General features: G+C 42.1%; 1 protein-coding gene across 1 annotated transcript; it reads left to right on the top strand.

The window, feature by feature from the left end:
• The first annotated feature begins 749 nt into the window (after window positions 1-749).
• On the top strand, window positions 750-16180 carry ZNF622 (zinc finger protein 622). Its single transcript, XM_010356333.2, has 6 exons — window positions 750-2290; window positions 3881-4141; window positions 4349-4511; window positions 9431-9543; window positions 14541-14684; window positions 15915-16180. The coding sequence occupies exons 1-6, from the start codon at window positions 1666-1668 to the stop codon at window positions 16040-16042; spliced, it is 1434 nt and encodes a 477-aa protein (XP_010354635.1). The 5' UTR covers window positions 750-1665; the 3' UTR covers window positions 16043-16180.
• The last annotated feature ends 300 nt before the right edge of the window (window positions 16181-16480 follow it).

The raw sequence follows: 16480 nt of genomic DNA, 5'->3' as shown, positions 1-16480 counted from the left end.
TCTGTAACAAGGCTGACAAGGGTTCAACCAGGCTGTGTGGATGAAATCTATAACTTCCCCAAGCATTTGAAGTTCATGTTTTCTTTTTATTTTAAGACGGAATCTTGCTCTGTCGCCCAGGCTGCAGTGCAGTGGCGCGATCTCGGTTCACCACAACCTCCGCCCCCCTCCCCGGACTCAAGAGATTCTCCTGCCTCAACCTCCCAAGTAGCTGGGATTACAGGTCTGCGCCACTGCGCCGGGACTGATTTTTCTATTTTTTTAGCTGAGACTGGGTTTCGCCATGTTGGCCAGGCTGGTCTTGAACCCCTGACCTCAGATGATCTGCCTGCCTAGGCCTCCCAAAGTGCTGGGATTACAGACGTGAGTCACCGCGCCTGGCCTGAAGTTCTTTTCTTCTTTTTTTTTTTTTTTTGAGACGGAGTCTCGCTCTGTCGCCCAGGCTGGAGTGCAGTGGCCGGATCTCAGCTCACTGCAAGCTCCGCCTCCCAGGTTTACGCCATTCTCCTGCCTCAGCCTCCCTAGTAGCTGGGACTACAGGCGCCCGCCACCACGCCCGGCTAGTTTTTTGTATTTTTTTAGTAGAGACGGAGTTTCACCGTGTTAGTCAGGATGGTCTCGATCTCCTGACCTCGTGATCCGCCCGTCTCGGCCTCCCAAAGTGCTGGGATACAGAACTTTGCTGTCCGATACACATGAGGCTACACAGCCAACTGGGCACCTGACACGGGGCTAGTCCAAATTGAGATGGGCTGTTAACTCTAAAACACACACTGGACTTCCAAGACTTAGAACTAACCACAGAGCGTAAAAGATCTCGTTAATTCTTTTAGACTGGTTACATGCTGAAATGACAGGATGGCTAAATTAAATACATCATGAAAAGCAGTTTCACCGATTTCTCTTTACTCTTTAAAAATGTGGCTACTATTAGAATTACCTACGTGGCTCGGACTGTGTGTCTACAGGGAGCTCCTCTCGGGCACTCTGTACACTCAAGTTTCGCCGGTGTCCTCCGCCCGAAGGGCCGCCTCAGAAAGGCCGAGCCCCCGGCCCGGCCTCTCCGGTTTCCCGGGGAAGCGGTCCAGCCGCCGGCGAGGGCTCCGAGGTCGGCCCCGAGGGTTAAGGGGCAGCCCTGGCCTTCGCGACATCCATTCACCCGGCTCCGCGGATGTAGCGCGCGGTCCTCAGGGAAACCCCGACCCTCGCGTCGCTGACCCGACCATTCATTAATCGGGGGCTTCCCAGGGCCGGGAGCAGCCTCGGGCGCCCCACTCCCCCATTCTCGCGTAGTCGTCTACTTGACCGCGTCACACTGAGCGGCACAACCACCAGGGAAGGTAACTAGGAGGGCGCGACCTCCCTCAAGCAACACCCAACTCGGGCTGACTGAGGGGACCCAGGTCCGGTTCAGTCACTGCGTTCCCTAGGCTTCCCGGATCTCACGGCGGCGGGGGCGTGACCACAGCCTGAGAGGCGGGTTTCCTGTCCAGTTGTGAATAACTTCCGACGTGTGCCGGAAGTTTCCTCAGTGACAATCAGGAAGTCGGCGTGTCGAGTGGCTCTTCCAGGCCGCTGAGGCGGGTTAAGGTCTGAGGGTCGTGTGGGGCCAGGGCGCTGATCACCAGGTGTTTGGCGTGGTCGGCTCTTATTTCTCGCCTGGCAATGGCGACGTACACCTGCATAACTTGCCGGGTGGCGTTCCGCGACGCGGACATGCAGCGGGCCCACTATAAGACGGACTGGCACCGCTACAACCTGCGGCGTAAGGTGGCCAGCATGGCCCCAGTGACCGCCGAGGGCTTCCAGGAGCGAGTGCGGGCGCAGCGGGCCGTAGCGGAGGAGGAGAGCAAGGGCTCGGCCACCTACTGTACCGTTTGCAGTAAGAAGTTTGCCTCTTTCAACGCCTACGAGAACCACCTCAAGTCCCGGCGGCACGTTGAGCTGGAGAAGAAGGCCGTGCAGGCCGTGAATCGGAAAGTGGAGATGATGAATGAAAAGAACTTGGAGAAAGGACTGGGCGTGGACAGTGTGGACAAGGATGCCATGAACGCGGCCATCCAGCAGGCCATCAAGGCCCAGCCGTCCATGTCTCCCAAGAAGGCGCCCCCAGCGCCTGCAGAGGAGGCCAGGAGTGCCGTAGCCGTGGGGACTGGTGGCCGTGGGACCCACGACCGAGACCCGAGCGAGAAACCACCCCGGCTCCAGTGGTTTGAACAGCAGGCGAAGAAGTTGGCAAAGCAGCAGGAGGAGGACAGTGAGGAGGAGGAAGAGGACCTGGATGGAGACGGTGATGGCCCTGTCTGGGCGGGGAGGGTAAAGAGGAACTTGGCCCCCCTTAAGTTTTCAGATTTATATTCGAGATGCCTGTGTGTGTATGTGTGTTTGAGAACTTTTAAGTAAAAATGATGAGGGAAGGTGGTTTAGACGCTTTCTGAAGTGCCTTATCTGGCCAGCAGGTTTGGCTGTTTAGTTTACTCAATTCATTCTGGAAGGCCTAAAACCTTGTCTGGAAAAAGAAGTGCCTAATACATATTTGGAGAATGAATTGACGCCTTCTCTGTTTCGGATGAGGAAACTTTTAACATATGCACAGGAGGACATGCTATCGTCATACCAGCCGCCGTGTTATTTGCTGTTCCAGTGGGTTTCCAGTTATGGTGGTTTTGCACTTACTTTAGTTGAGTAAAACAGAATGAGGGGATCAAAATCAACTCAGCCAGAAATGTGGAGCTGGAGCCAGCAGCCTCACCTCTTTGACTTTATGAGTTATTTATTCCTTCCTTCCCTCATTCCACATCCTATTAACAGTGGTGGTGTAGGTGTTCATGTCTTAGTCTGTTCGCTCTGCTATAAGGAAGTACCAGAGACTGGGTAATTTATGAATAACATAAATGTATTTTCCCATAGTTCTGGAAATTGGGAAGTCCAAAATCAAGGTGCTGGCAGAGTCAGTGTCTGGTGAGGGCCTGTCCATAGATGAAGTTTTCTCATGGTATCATGTGGAAGAAGCAGAAGGCAAAAACGGGCTAGTTCCCTGGCACTAATCCATTCATTCGGGATTAGTGCTCGCCTAACTTAATCAACTTCTAAAGGCCCCACCTCTTCATGCCATTTCATTGATGATTAAGTTTCAATATTTGAATTTTGGGAGGGAAACATGCATTCAAACCATAGCCGTTCGTAGAGCACCCCACCAGCACATACAGACACCCCATAGTACTTTTGTGAAATAGTAGATAGAGGCATTGTTTTAGCAGTTTATAAAAATATGCAGCCAGAGCTCACGCCTGTAATCCCAGCATTTTGGGAGGCCGAGGCAGACGGATCACGAGGTCAGGAGATCAAGCTATGGTGAAACAGCATGTCTACTAAAAATACAAAAAACTAGCCAGGTGCGGTGGTGGGCGCCTGTAGTCCCAGCTACTCCGGAGGCTGAGGCAGGAGAATGGCGGGAACCCGGGAGGCGGAGCTTGCAGTGAGCCGAGATCCGGCCACTACACTCCAGCCTGGGCGACAGAGCGAGACTCTGTCTCACACACACACACACACACACACAAATATATATATATATATTCACCCAGATAGGAGACTCCCTAACTATGTTCAGCACTGAGCTAGGTGCTGTAAGGCATAGGAAAGAAACAACAGAAGACTCCTATTTCCTGGAAAAGAAAGACTAAGGAATTTCACAGCCATTCAGATGAGTCTGGTAAACAAAGAGCTAAAATTGAGATCTTGAAAGAGGAGTTGTCCTTGGGAGTTGGGGGTACAGCTGTTTCTTCAAATATAGGACTGTATCACCTCATGTGAATTTTTGTGATATCTTTGCTTGCTATTACTTTTCTTAAACTTAGTATTTCAAAATTCTGGCTTGCAGATTGGGAAGATATTGATTCTGATGAAGAATTGGAATGTGAGGATACTGAAGCAATGGACGATGCTGTGGAGCAGGATGCAGGGGAGGAAGAGGCTGAGGAAGGCCCACCCCTTGGTGCCATCCCTATTAGGGACTGCTTATTTTGTTCCCATCATTCCAGCTCGCTCATGAAGAATGTGGCTCATATGACCAAAGTCCACAGTTTCTTTATTCCTGATATAGAATACCTTTCAGATATTAAGGGACTGATTAAATACTTGGGTAAGTACAATAGTTTTTCTTTTAATGAGGAAATAATCACATTATTGGGGGACTGGTCTCAAGGGAACATTAGTTTTGCATTTTTCATTAATCTTTGATATAATTGCTTGCTTATTTTGTGAATGATCTTTGAGTTGTGACAAATAGTGAGATTTAATTGGTTGCAAAAAGCTTTTTTCATATTTTTTCCTTAAATTGTTTTTCTAGGAGAGAAAGTTGGTGTTGGAAAGATTTGCTTGTGGTGCAATGAGAAAGGGAAGTCCTTCTACTCCACAGAAGCTGTACAGGCGCATATGAATGACAAAAGCCACTGTAAGCTCTTCACAGATGGCGATGCTGCTTTGGAATTTGCAGACTTCTATGATTTTAGGTAAGCATAATTTGTAATATGAAGTGAAGTGAAGTTATATTTGCTTTGCATTGATACTATGTGTGCCAGTGCTGGATATGTGTTTGGCACTGTACAACGTATCCTTACTAACACTTATAACACCTCTGTATTAGGTAGTTCTTTCTTTTAGTTGAGAAACTCAGTTTCACAGAGTTTAACACATCTAGTAAAGAGAAGACCTTAGACCCAAACTGAGGTTTGACTTGTTTTTGTTTTTGTTCTGGTTAAATCATCAAGAGTTCAGTTTTGCTCCTTGAACAGAGGTACAGAAATTAGGTTTCACGTATTGGGTTCCTGGAGAGTCCTTGATCACCAGCTGTCTCCTGAAGGAGTTGAGACAGTTGCTAAACCAGGCCCAAACCAGGCATCTGATGGTGAGATTATCCCATTGGTGGTTCACCCCTAACTAGAATCTTTTTTTTTTTTTCTGAGAAAGATTTTTTTCTGTCACCCAGGCTGCAGGACAGTGGCACGATCACGGTCTACTGCAGCCTCAGCTGCCCTAGGCTCAGGTGATCCTCCCACCACAGCCTCCCCAGCAGCTAGTGTGCACCACTATGCCCTGCTAATTTTTGTATTTTTTGTAGAGATGGGGTTTCGCCATATTACCCAGGCTAGTCTTGAATTCCTGGGCCCAAGTGATCTACCGGCCTTAGCCTGGGATTATACGTGTGAGATACCATGCCTGGCCCTAACTAGAATCTTGAATAATTTGTATGTCATTTAGCAAATGTATGTTAAGTACTTGTGAACAACTAGTTGTCAAAATTCCTGTGAGCTAGTATAGGAGATAAGCAGATGTGTTTAATCACCATGCCAGGCATTTACAATATTTTAGGTATTATAAGTAATATAGCATTTACAATATTTTAGGTATTATAAGTAATATAGAGATGATTTAAAGTATGCAATGATTTAGGTTATATGCAAATGTTATACCATTTTATATCAGGGACTCAAACATCTGCAAATTTTAGTATCCTAGGGAGGTCCTGGAACCAATCCCCCATGGATACCAAGGGATGACCGTACTTGTGGTATCATGTTTAGTGAAATTTTAAATATAGTACCTAGATCAACAAACAGCATGTTAATAATCCCCTGACATTTCCCTTGTGTGTCCTTCCAGAAACTACCCCTCCTTTCTCCAGGAGTAGCTACTATTCTGACTTACAGCTGCATAGATTGATTTTGCCTGTTTTTGTACTTTATATGTAAATGGAATCACAAAGAATGTACTCTTGGGTCTGACTTCTTTTGCTCAACTTTCTGTTTGGGAGACCCATCCATACTATTTTAGTCCAATGCGTAGTCCAAGTGATACAATGTTCAGAAAAGTCTCAGTCTTTTAAGTCTTGCTTTTGCATTTTCTTCCTGATTTCTCATTTTGCAGCTGGAGACTTGTAGTTGGTGGACATGACTGGGAGGAGGTAGAGGGGAGGATTAGAGGCTATGGCAGTAGAGAAGACAATGAATTCTGCTGGTGGTGGGAAGCATCCTCTTTCAGTATTTATCCCTCTCAAGTTTCCTTTTAGACACCAATGTTTATAACCTTTTGACTGATGTTGTCATCAGAGTGGTCAAAGCAAATACCATGGATAGAGTCAAGCGGCTACCATCAGCAGTAGGCTTGGAATGCCCAGCACTCAGTCTGTCATCCTGTGGTTATATTCAGGATCCTACCCAGTTTCACAGATTTCAGTATCTTCTGCAGGCCCGTGACCCCCACATTTATATCTCTAGTATAGCCTTCCCCTTAGCTATAGACTGAAGATATCCAGCTACCTCATTCATATTTCTACTTGTGTCTAAAAGGGATCGTTAACTTGTCCAAAATCAACTCCTGCTATGCATCCTAATCTGCTCCCTGTAAGTAAATGGCATCTCTGTCCTTCTAGTTACTTAAGCCATATGCCATGTAGTCTTCCTTTATTCTTCTGTTTTCTTTCATGTTTACTTTAGAATCTATCACCAAATCCTGCTTTAACTACTTTTGCACTATCTATCTTCAGAGGCTGACTGCTTCTCACTACTTCTACTGCTCCTACCCAGGTCCAGGGCACCATCATCTTTTGCCTGACTTCCTACAGTAGCCTCCTGCTTACATTCTTACTACCCGCCACGTTCTATTCTCAAAACTGTAACTAGTGGGATTCTTTTAAAACACTAAGTGAGGTCAAACTCTGTTCAGATTCTTTCAAAGACTACCTATCTTGCTCAGAGTAAAAGCCAAAGTATAATGTCCTGCAAGGCCCTGCGCATGATCTGGAGCCTCTGTGGTTCTGTTGTGTTGTATTAGTTGCTCTCTGAATTCCTAACTCTTTGTCTAATGCATCAAGTGTGTTTCTCAGGACCTTTGCATTTGCTGCTGTATTTGTTTATAGTATTCGCTCAGATATTCACTTGACTTGTCCCTCACTTCTTGCCAGGCATTGACATAAATTTCACCTTCTCAGTGTGGCCTTTTTTGACCACCTTCCGTAAAATAACACCTACCCAATCCTTTTGATCCTGTTTTATTTTTCCTTATATCCCCTACTGCCAGTTGTGTGTATTGTATATTATTTGTTTATTGTCTCCTCCTTCTAGACTCTAAGCTTCAAGCTCTAGCCTTTTGTTGTTGTTATTGTTGTTCTTTACTGGGTGTTGCTTAAACCATTAGTTTGAATTAACATATGTAACTGATGGAACTGGTTCTCCCTTAGTCCAAATGATGTATTTTTCATTCCATTTACAGTTTTATTCTGTTGGTGCCTAGAAATGAGAAATTATGTGAGCCTTTCTTCCTAAAAATGAATATTAAATTATTTGTTTTCCTTAAAAAAATAAAAGTTAGCCAAGTGTAGTGGCATGAGCCTGTAATCCCAGCTGTTCAGGAGGCTGAGGTAAGAGGATCACCAGAAGCCAGGAGTTTCAGGTCAGCCTCGGTGACATGGTGAGACCCTGTCTCTGGGGTTGGGGGTGGGGGGAAGGTGATAATGCTTATTAGTAAAGAAAACTTGGAAAATAGAAAGCTTTTACATACAAAGCTGATGTTTATGGAGTGCTTACCTGCCAGACACTGTTCTAATAAGCATTTTACGTGGATTCACTCAGCTAAAAAATGACAAATTACCTATAATTTCACTCCCCTTCACAAGGTAACTTGTTTACTTCTTTTTAACCTGAAACTTTTTATTGAAGAATAAACTTACAGAAAAGTACATATATATATGTATACAACTGGCCCTCTGTAGTCATAGGTTCTCCATCTGTGCATCCAAACTATAGTGTTCAAAAAAAATTTTGTCCATACTAACATCCACAGACTTATTTTTCTTGTTATTATTCCCTAAACAGTACTGTGTAACAACTATTTACATAGCATTTACAATATTTTAGGTATTATAAGTAATATAGAGATGATTTAAAGTATGCAATGATTTAGGTTATATGCAAATGTTATACCATTTTATATCAGGGACTCAAACATCTGCAAATTTTAGTATCCTAGGGAGGTCCTGGAACCAATCCCCCATGGATACCAAGGGATGACCGTACTTGTGGTATCATGTTTAGTGAAATTTTAAATATAACTAGTACCTAGATCAACAAACAGCATGTTAATAATCCCCTGACATTTCCCTTGTGTGTCCTTCCAGAAACTACCCCTCCTTTCTCCAGGAGTAGCTACTATTCTGACTTATAGCTGCATAGATTGATTTTGCCTGTTTTTGTACTTTATATGTAAATGGAATCACAAAGAATGTACTCTTGGGTCTGACTTCTTTTGCTCAACTTTCTGTTTGGGAGACCCATCCATACTATTTTATATAGTTGGAGAGAGTTCTTATTGTTACAGAGTGTTCTGTTCAGTGCTCCACAACATCTAGTCTAAGGCTGATACACATTTGAGTGGTTTCTAGTTTGGGGCTATTACAAGCAATGCTGCCACATCATTCTAGTGTGTCTTTGGCAAATGTTTATAGGTTATCTTTTGTTTGTATATGTAGGAGTTGGGCCAGAGGATATACATATGTTCAGTTTTAGAAAATACTGTCAAATTGTTTTCCAAAGTGGTTTTCTATACTTCCACTTGTAGTGAGGGAGAGTTTTTCATTTTAGCAACTTTAGTGGGTGTGTAGTGGCTTTAATTTGCATCTCCCTGATGATGATTAGTGCAATCAAGAGCCTTTTTATGTATTCATTGGCCATTTGGATATCTTTTTGTGAGGTATCTGATCAAGTATTTGTCTGTTTTCTTATTAGGTTGTGTGGTTTACTGTTAATAAGTTAATGTACACTTTTCCTGTTATTTTTCATGTGTATCTATGAATAGCATTTGTCAACATTTTTAGGAATATGGAGATTCTTCTGGACCTGCACTGTCCAATATAGTAATTACTAGGTATACCCATATAGCTATTTAAATAAATGGAAAGTTTAGTTAAAAATTTAAACATTCAGTTCTTCAGACTACCTGCATTTCAAAGTTCAGTGCTGCAAAGTTCATGTGACTGCAGTTACTGTATCAGACGCAAAGACATATTGATAGAACATTTTCTGTCGTCACAGAGTTCTGTTGGACAGCACTGTGCTATAACTTGTTTTTATAATGGTTAAATTGAGTATAGCTGCATGTACAGCTGTACGTTCTCCTTCTTTTCTTCTCTGTTAGGTAGCTTTTCTAGGGAAAAACATAGAATTCTGTTATAGGTCATTTGCTGACTTCTACTACAGACAAAATGCGAATGAGTTGTTTTCTCCCAAAACCTTTTAGCTGGTAGTTCCTACAGCTGCTTCCTCCCCTCTCCCTTTTAGGTAGCTTAGGAAGTTTGCCACATTTGCTAATAAAGTTTATGTCTTTTAGTTCCATTTGAGGTATCAGTCTATTTATTAGTGCAACTGCTCTGTTGCAGGAGTAGCTACCCAGATCACAAGGACGGGGAGGACCCCAGTGAGACTGAGGAGTTGCCCTCAGAAAAGAACTTGGAATATGATGATGAAACCATGGAATTGATTCTGCCTTCTGGTAAGTGCATTTGTCAAAAATAAATAGCTTAATGCCAGTGGGACTGAGGGAGAAGCATATCTCCATCAATTACCTTCCATACTGAGGGAAATAGACCATAAAGCTTAAAGTATATGTTTGGGTTCTCACGTACAGTGTAAACCCTGAAGGTTGCTGCTCAGCTCTAAGTTGGCTGTTTTGTTTAAATTTGATCAGTGTTTTTGTTCATTTCTGGGTTATGACTCAGAATGTTTGATCAGGCATTTCTTTTCTTTTCTTTTTTTTTTAGATGTAGACTTTTCCTATTCTGTCTTTATCTGTTTTTTTTGGTCCTGTCTAGGTTTCTCTTGTTAATTGTAACCTTACTGTTATTCTTTGAACTGATTCCTGTTTCCTTTAGTTGCTCAGACTTCCAAATGGTAGTTTGGTGTGGGTGTATCTGACTCATGGTGGAAATTTATCCACCATGAGGTGTGAAAAGATGAAGAATAACCATGAATGTGAGAAGCATACATGGTTGTTTATTGTGTAGGAAGAAAGAATCGTGATTAACTGATAAGAATAGGAGAAGCTACAGAAGACATGTTTGAGAAATGAAAGGGGATGGAAAGGTAGAGATGATAATAAGATCTTAATATCTGGTATTTACTGAGCAGTTAGCACATTCAGGCAGATGTATTTGTCTTTATAGGCCAACATTGAGTTAGATTCCAGCATCTTCATTTTGCATATGAAGTTTAGAGAGGCTGAGTAACTTACCAGGATCACATACCTAATCAGTAAAGCCTTTTTCCAATATCCGTATACTACTTCGGGAGATTTGCAGTAATGGTGCAGGCAGGAACAACACACTCTGCTGGTGGAGAGGTCTGCAGTGAAGCAGCCTTGTCTTATGGCTTTCCACACAGAATGTCACTGCTTAGGTACAGATGGCTATCTGTAGCTCAGAATGATAACCTTGTAAGGCCAAGAGCAGCTTTAGAGTGTGGCAATAGGAAGAAAGGTCAGGCAGAACCTATTTTGAAGATGACAGTTCTTTCTACAGTGATAAGAAGGTTATAATGCAGTATATTATCATGGCCTATCTAGTACACAGTGGTAAAACATAAATCCCAGAGAACCTTTTCTAGTCTTTCTCTGGTGACAGTACCCATAGAGGACATCAGAAATATGTTTAATAACTTATTTTCCAGAACTATATGTTTACCTTGTTGTCTCCTTAGCTTCTGCTTCTTAAACGGTAGAATCAGATAACCATAGACCTTAAATACATTGAATAAGACAATCCTAGTACGGCAGTGTCTGCCATGTAGTAGGATCACCGTAGTGTTTGCTTCATTTAGCAGCTACTTTAGCGCAACATAGTACAAAACTTAGCATAACATGAGCATATCTATTTAAGAAATCTAGGATGTTTCAGAGAAGTTTTCATCTAGACTTTAAATTTTTGAAACTTATAAAAAATAAAGAGTCCTCAGCTTTGTCCTGGGTGATTGAGTTTTTTAAGGTATCTAAAAAGATACCCATTTTGACTGCCAAAGCCAAGCCCATTTTTGGCTTTGGCTAGCCTTAGAAAGATCTTAGAGAGATCTTCCTCTCCCATATCCAGATGGCTTAGTAACTCCTAAATGTCTTTTGAGTATTTTTTTGTATTCATTTGTCTGTGTCACAGATGACCTGTCTGGTCATTTCTTATCTGCTTTCCACATGACCACCAAAACATTCTTTCTAAAACATCAGTAGATTTTCTTTACCCTCTGTAGTTCCTCCCCTGGGAGCCATTGCCTTTAGGGTAACTTTGAGTTTCTCTCGCTACTGGTCCCTCAGGTGTGTAGTGCTATTCCTCTATCCACCCACATAGATTTTTCATCCTCTGGGCATTTGCATGTGTGGTGCCTGTTATTCCTACTTTTCTTGTAAGATTCATCTTATTTAGATTCAACCCTCTGGGAAGCCTTCCTGAACTCATCTCCTGTGCATTTACTGGGTAACAAGAGTCTCTCCCCTGCTGCTGGGACACTAAATCTAGCTGCTCAGATTGGTCTTCAGTAAAATCAAGCAGGCTATCTCAAAGCCAATGACAAAAAGTAGCCACTAGAGGGCGCTGTGAGCATTTATTTTGAAGATTGTGGTCTTGAAGGTTTTTTTTGGGGGTTTCCTTCGTTGCTCTTCAGCTCTTATGGAGTAAGTTGGTATGAAAGGCCCATTCAATTGGATGTCAGAAATTGTAAGGCTGTTTGTTAAGAAGGAGTGAACATTAGCCTGGTGTGATGGTGTGTGCCTATAGTCTCAGCTAAGGCAGGAGGATCACTTGAGCCCAGAAAGTCAAGAGTCAAGGCTGCAGTGAGTCATGATCACACTACTGCACTCCGGCCTGGGTGATAGAACAATACCCTGTCTCCAAAAAACAAAAACAAAAAAGGAGTGGACAGTCCGTAAGTGGTTACTGCTGTGTCAAAAGCTAGATGGACAGGTTGCATGCTTCACCATGACTTAACCAAGGGATTGGTTAGACATAACCAATCCCTTATTTATTGGGCAGTCACACTGTGTTCTAGAAAATATTTTTCCTGGATGAGGGCCTTCAAGTGTAGCTGTCCTTAGCCCATCATACTTGGTGCTAATATCAGGTGGTTACTGTCATTGGCATAGGGCAGGGGTAGCTCTGAATGCTGTTTTCAGTTCCTTCTTACCAACTGTTGGAAACCTTGGCATTGAGTGATGAAGCCATTTCAAGGACGCTTTAAAAGGCCAACCTTCTGTAGGATGTATTTCCACATGTTGCTTAAGAATATAAATATATTGAATTCTTATGTATTAATGACCAACATTATCACCTTGCAAACCTGGAGTGTCCAGACCTAACGTTATAAATAGAACATCACAGCAAACAATGCTGGAATTTCCTGTAGACCCTCCATTTAAGCTTGTGGTTGTATCTGTCAACTACATCTCACTGATTTCTTGTGGTCTAAGAGCTTCGTTAACTGTTACGCTGTCAAAACATTCAGGTTCAGGGAAAATGTTTTTATCCACACTGGTATCCAAAGACTATGTCTTTGAATCGAAAGGTTATTTTTGTCATCTCTTGAGTGTGATAACAAAACAAGCAACTGAAAGTAACTACTTTTGCATATCTGTGTAGCAAACAAATTATTTTCCAGTTGTTTTGGCAGGTATAGGGACTTAAAACAACCAGAATAATTTTCTTATGCAAATTAAAAGTCTGGATCCTAAAAGCAAATATAGACTTCCACAATATTTATAGTATCTGGTTCATGGTCTTTTTACACAAAAGATTCTGAAAGCAATGGCTTTACATAAGTAAATATAAACCTTTTCTGGAAACTGTACACAGGGTTCTACCTAGCCAAATATCCTTTATTCATTTTCAGTGGAAATGGCTTTTATCGTGCCTTATGTATATGCTGTTGTTAAATATCTGCATGGTTATGTCTGTCTGGGAAGATATTTGATTGCTTTGGTCCTAATTAATATTCTTGTGGAAGGATAGCGTGTATTTAGTAAGCTTTCAGGTAATGCTGATGACACTGGCCTAGGGACCACCTTTGGAGAGGCACTGCTATAAGGGAGCCTGGAATTAGTCATCTCTACACCCAGCCCCCTTCAGGTCATCTCCCCTGAACGTATGACACAGGGGTTGGGACATTTTCCCTAAAAAGGGCCAGAGGTGATCGTTAAGGCTTTGTGTGCCATTCTGTCTCTGCAGCAGCTTCCCACCTCTGCTGTTGTAGCAAGCACCAAAGCAGCAAGAGATGATACCTACACAGTTGAGCATGGCTGTGTGGCAGTAAAACAAACTAAAACAGGTGATTGGCAAGATTTGGTTCTCTGGCTGCAGTTTGCCACCCCCTAGATTAATATATCAGATGTGCCTCACTCTTAAATAGGAATCTTGAATTGTTCTTCCAGTAGATATCTTTACTTACCTCAGGTTTTTATTATTCCAGCTACAGAATTTCCAACTGGTGGCCAATACCTTTGTCCCATAGTTTTTTTATTTGAAATATGCAGAGTCTGTTTTCTTTTTTCTCACTCTGTTACAAGTTAGTGGGCCTATGAGATAATGAGATATACAATCATATGTTGTAATGACATGAGCATACTTTGAAAATTAAATTTAGAAATTCATTTCTGAAAGCATGATTGACTCACATAGTTTTACCAGATCCTACTAAATAAGCAAAAGCTATAGACAGCATTCAGCTTAATCATCTTTTAAAATTCAAATTCACCAGGTGATTTCCATCATTTAGGAAGCAGTAGGTCAGGGTTACTCAGCCTTGGCACTATTGACATTTTGGACTAGATAATTTTTTGTTATGGGGACTGTCCTGTGCATTTAAAGATGTTTAATAGCATCTCTGGCTTCTACCCTCTAGGTGCCAGTAGTAACCTCTAGCTGTAACAACCAAAAATGTCTTCAATCAGTGCCAAATGTCCCTTGCTGGGTAAAATCCCCATTGGAGAATCACTACAATAGAGAATTTAAGCAAAGGAAAGGTGGATTGATTTGTATTTTAGATCCTAACTGTGGCTTGTAGACCCAAACATCAGAACTGCTCTCTGTGCTTAATCTTCTTCCCATATATCTGTATAATTTTTATTTATTTATATATATAAAATGCTAAAAATATCTTATCTCCTAGGGCCCTATTATCTGTATTAGTAGGGGTTTCTATGTGTATTTTTGGGGATTGTATGCAAGTAAGTACACAATGCTAAGTTTTTCACTTAACAGTGACTTGCCATTCTCTTTTTAAAAAATCTATTGTTTGGTTTTCTTTTTCTGGCATGCTTTCTTTCTTTCACTTTTTCATTTTTATTTTACATGCTGCTTCATCTTTCTTTAGTAGGTAGAACAACTGTTTCTTCTGGTACATCGATTTTCCATCTACATATACTAAAAGATCTCATTTGGAAAGCCCTTGCTTTATAGCTCTGCCTTGAAAAAACTATCCAACTCAGTGTTTCAGTATTGCTCTTTTGAAAAACAGGTGCCAGAGTGGGTCATCGCTCCTTGATGAGATACTACAAACAGCGATTTGGCTTGTCCAGAGCTGTGGCAGTTGCCAAAAATCGGAAGGCCGTGGGCCGAGTACTTCAGCAGTACAGAGCCCTGGGATGGACTGGCAGCACAGGTACATTGATCTTTACAACTACAGACCAGTCTAAGAACTTGTATTCCTAGCAGGGGTCTGGGGAAAGTTGTTCCCATTTATGTTGTCCTTGTGGATCCTCTCTGGGGGAAACTTAACCTCTTGGCTCCAGGGACTTCCATTACCACTTGATATGTTTAAGGCAATAAGCCCAAAGTGCTATGACTTAGAAATTTCATATTCCTGGCACAGCAATTTTATATACCATTAACTTTTTCAGAAGATAATAGTTACAAAAAGAATTATTTAGTAATCACCAAAGGTTGAAATTATCCTGGAGGTTATGCAGAGGAATCAGACAGTGTCCTAGTGGTTAATAGCTTGAGCTGTGGAGTCAAACGTGACTTATGTGATGTACTTAGAGGTTCTTATATGATAAGCATGAGTAGTTTAATTAATAGAAGCTTCTGTTTCCTCATTTATAAAACAGAGACGATAGTAATAAGACCTACCTTTTAGAGTTGAGTGGGTTGAATGTCATACATGTCTGATATAGTGCATGCCCATAGTCAAGGTTAGCTATCAGTCCCCTTTTTTTGTAATTTTCCCATAGAATATTTAGCAAAAGTTAGAAGAGTAAAGCATGCCACTGCAATTGTTGAGCTTTGAAACCTCATCAATATGATACTCTTTACATCTATTCTGATGTGTCTGCTGGATAAAGCTGATTATATCCTTAGATCTTCAGGGAAAACATCTATCCAACTATAGGACTGTGGAGAAGATAAGAGGAGGGCTGCCTTCTGATGGCCTGGGAAGCTCTAGGCAACTAAAATCCATTTGAAATGCCACTGTATTTATATGTGGTTTCCTTCACTGTGGCTACTTGTGAGCTGTGTGGCCACTTGAATCTCGTAGAGACTTGACTTCATCTTACTCTTATCAGGAAGTATTGTCTGACTCGATTTATAGCTTCTGCCTTTCTGATTAATGGGGTTTCACCTTTTAGGCTTATAGACTCTTCCAGATGATGAAAACTAAATATGCTAATCCCAGAGAAATGTATATATACAAAAGTTCTGGTATGCAATTCTGGGGTCCACAGAGACCCTTGAGGCCCATGGCTTAGAGACCCCAAGTTAGTAACTCTGTTGTAAATACAAGAACCCAGTTACCCTAAACTAACCTTTTGAATTCTCTGCCAAGGTTGGATTTTCTCTGATCACAAATAACAGACCTTTGCCTAATTTCTTAACCGCCTTCCAATCATAGGAGCGGCTCTTATGCGAGAGCGAGACATGCAGTATGTCCAAAGGATGAAATCAAAATGGATGCTGAAGACAGGAATGAAGAACAATGCCACCAAGCAGATGCACTTTCGGGTCCAAGTGAGGTTCTGAGAGTCTGCTGGGATTGAGTGATCATCTCCTGCCCAAGTTTCCTCCTTGCCCTGAGGACCAGTGAAAGCCAGATCATAGGAGAGACCCTTTTGCTGCTACTTCATTGGTTCTGACCTAGTAATAAAAGTTAGAATCATATGAGTTTTCAGATGTCATTTTTGAATAGTATTGAAAGGTTATGTTTTCACAAGGTAAGTCCTGTGTCTACTGGACCCTGGGACTTGCACTGCTGCCTGACAGTTGCTTCATTGCCTCAGCTTTAAATGATTTATGGTCGTCAGAGTAATGTGAGGAATCGGGAATGACTTGTGTGCCCCAAACTTAGTTTAACTTTCTGAGTAACTCACCATATCATGGCACTGGGACCTACGTAAGGGGGCTTGAAGGCTTATGTAGGGGCAAAGTTGAATGTCGCTCATGGAATGTATCATGGCACAG

This window comes from Rhinopithecus roxellana, chromosome 3 (assembly GCF_007565055.1).
Source record: "Rhinopithecus roxellana isolate Shanxi Qingling chromosome 3, ASM756505v1, whole genome shotgun sequence".
NCBI classification, from domain to species: Eukaryota; Metazoa; Chordata; class Mammalia; order Primates; family Cercopithecidae; genus Rhinopithecus; species Rhinopithecus roxellana.
The sequence above is the reverse complement of the archived record's forward strand: the minus strand, read 5'-3'. Positions and strand labels throughout refer to the sequence as shown.

Bases quoted from the DNA above. Each gene is read 5' to 3' on its own strand.
- ZNF622 (XM_010356333.2), top strand. From the start codon at position 1,666: ATGGCGACGTACACCTGCATAACTTGCCGGGTGGCGTTCCGCGACGCG. The intron at 2,291-3,880 runs GTGATGGCCCTG...TCTGGCTTGCAG, and splicing joins AGAGGACCTGGATGGAGACG to ATTGGGAAGATATTGATTCT. The intron at 4,512-9,430 runs GTAAGCATAATT...GCTCTGTTGCAG, and splicing joins GCAGACTTCTATGATTTTAG to GAGTAGCTACCCAGATCACA.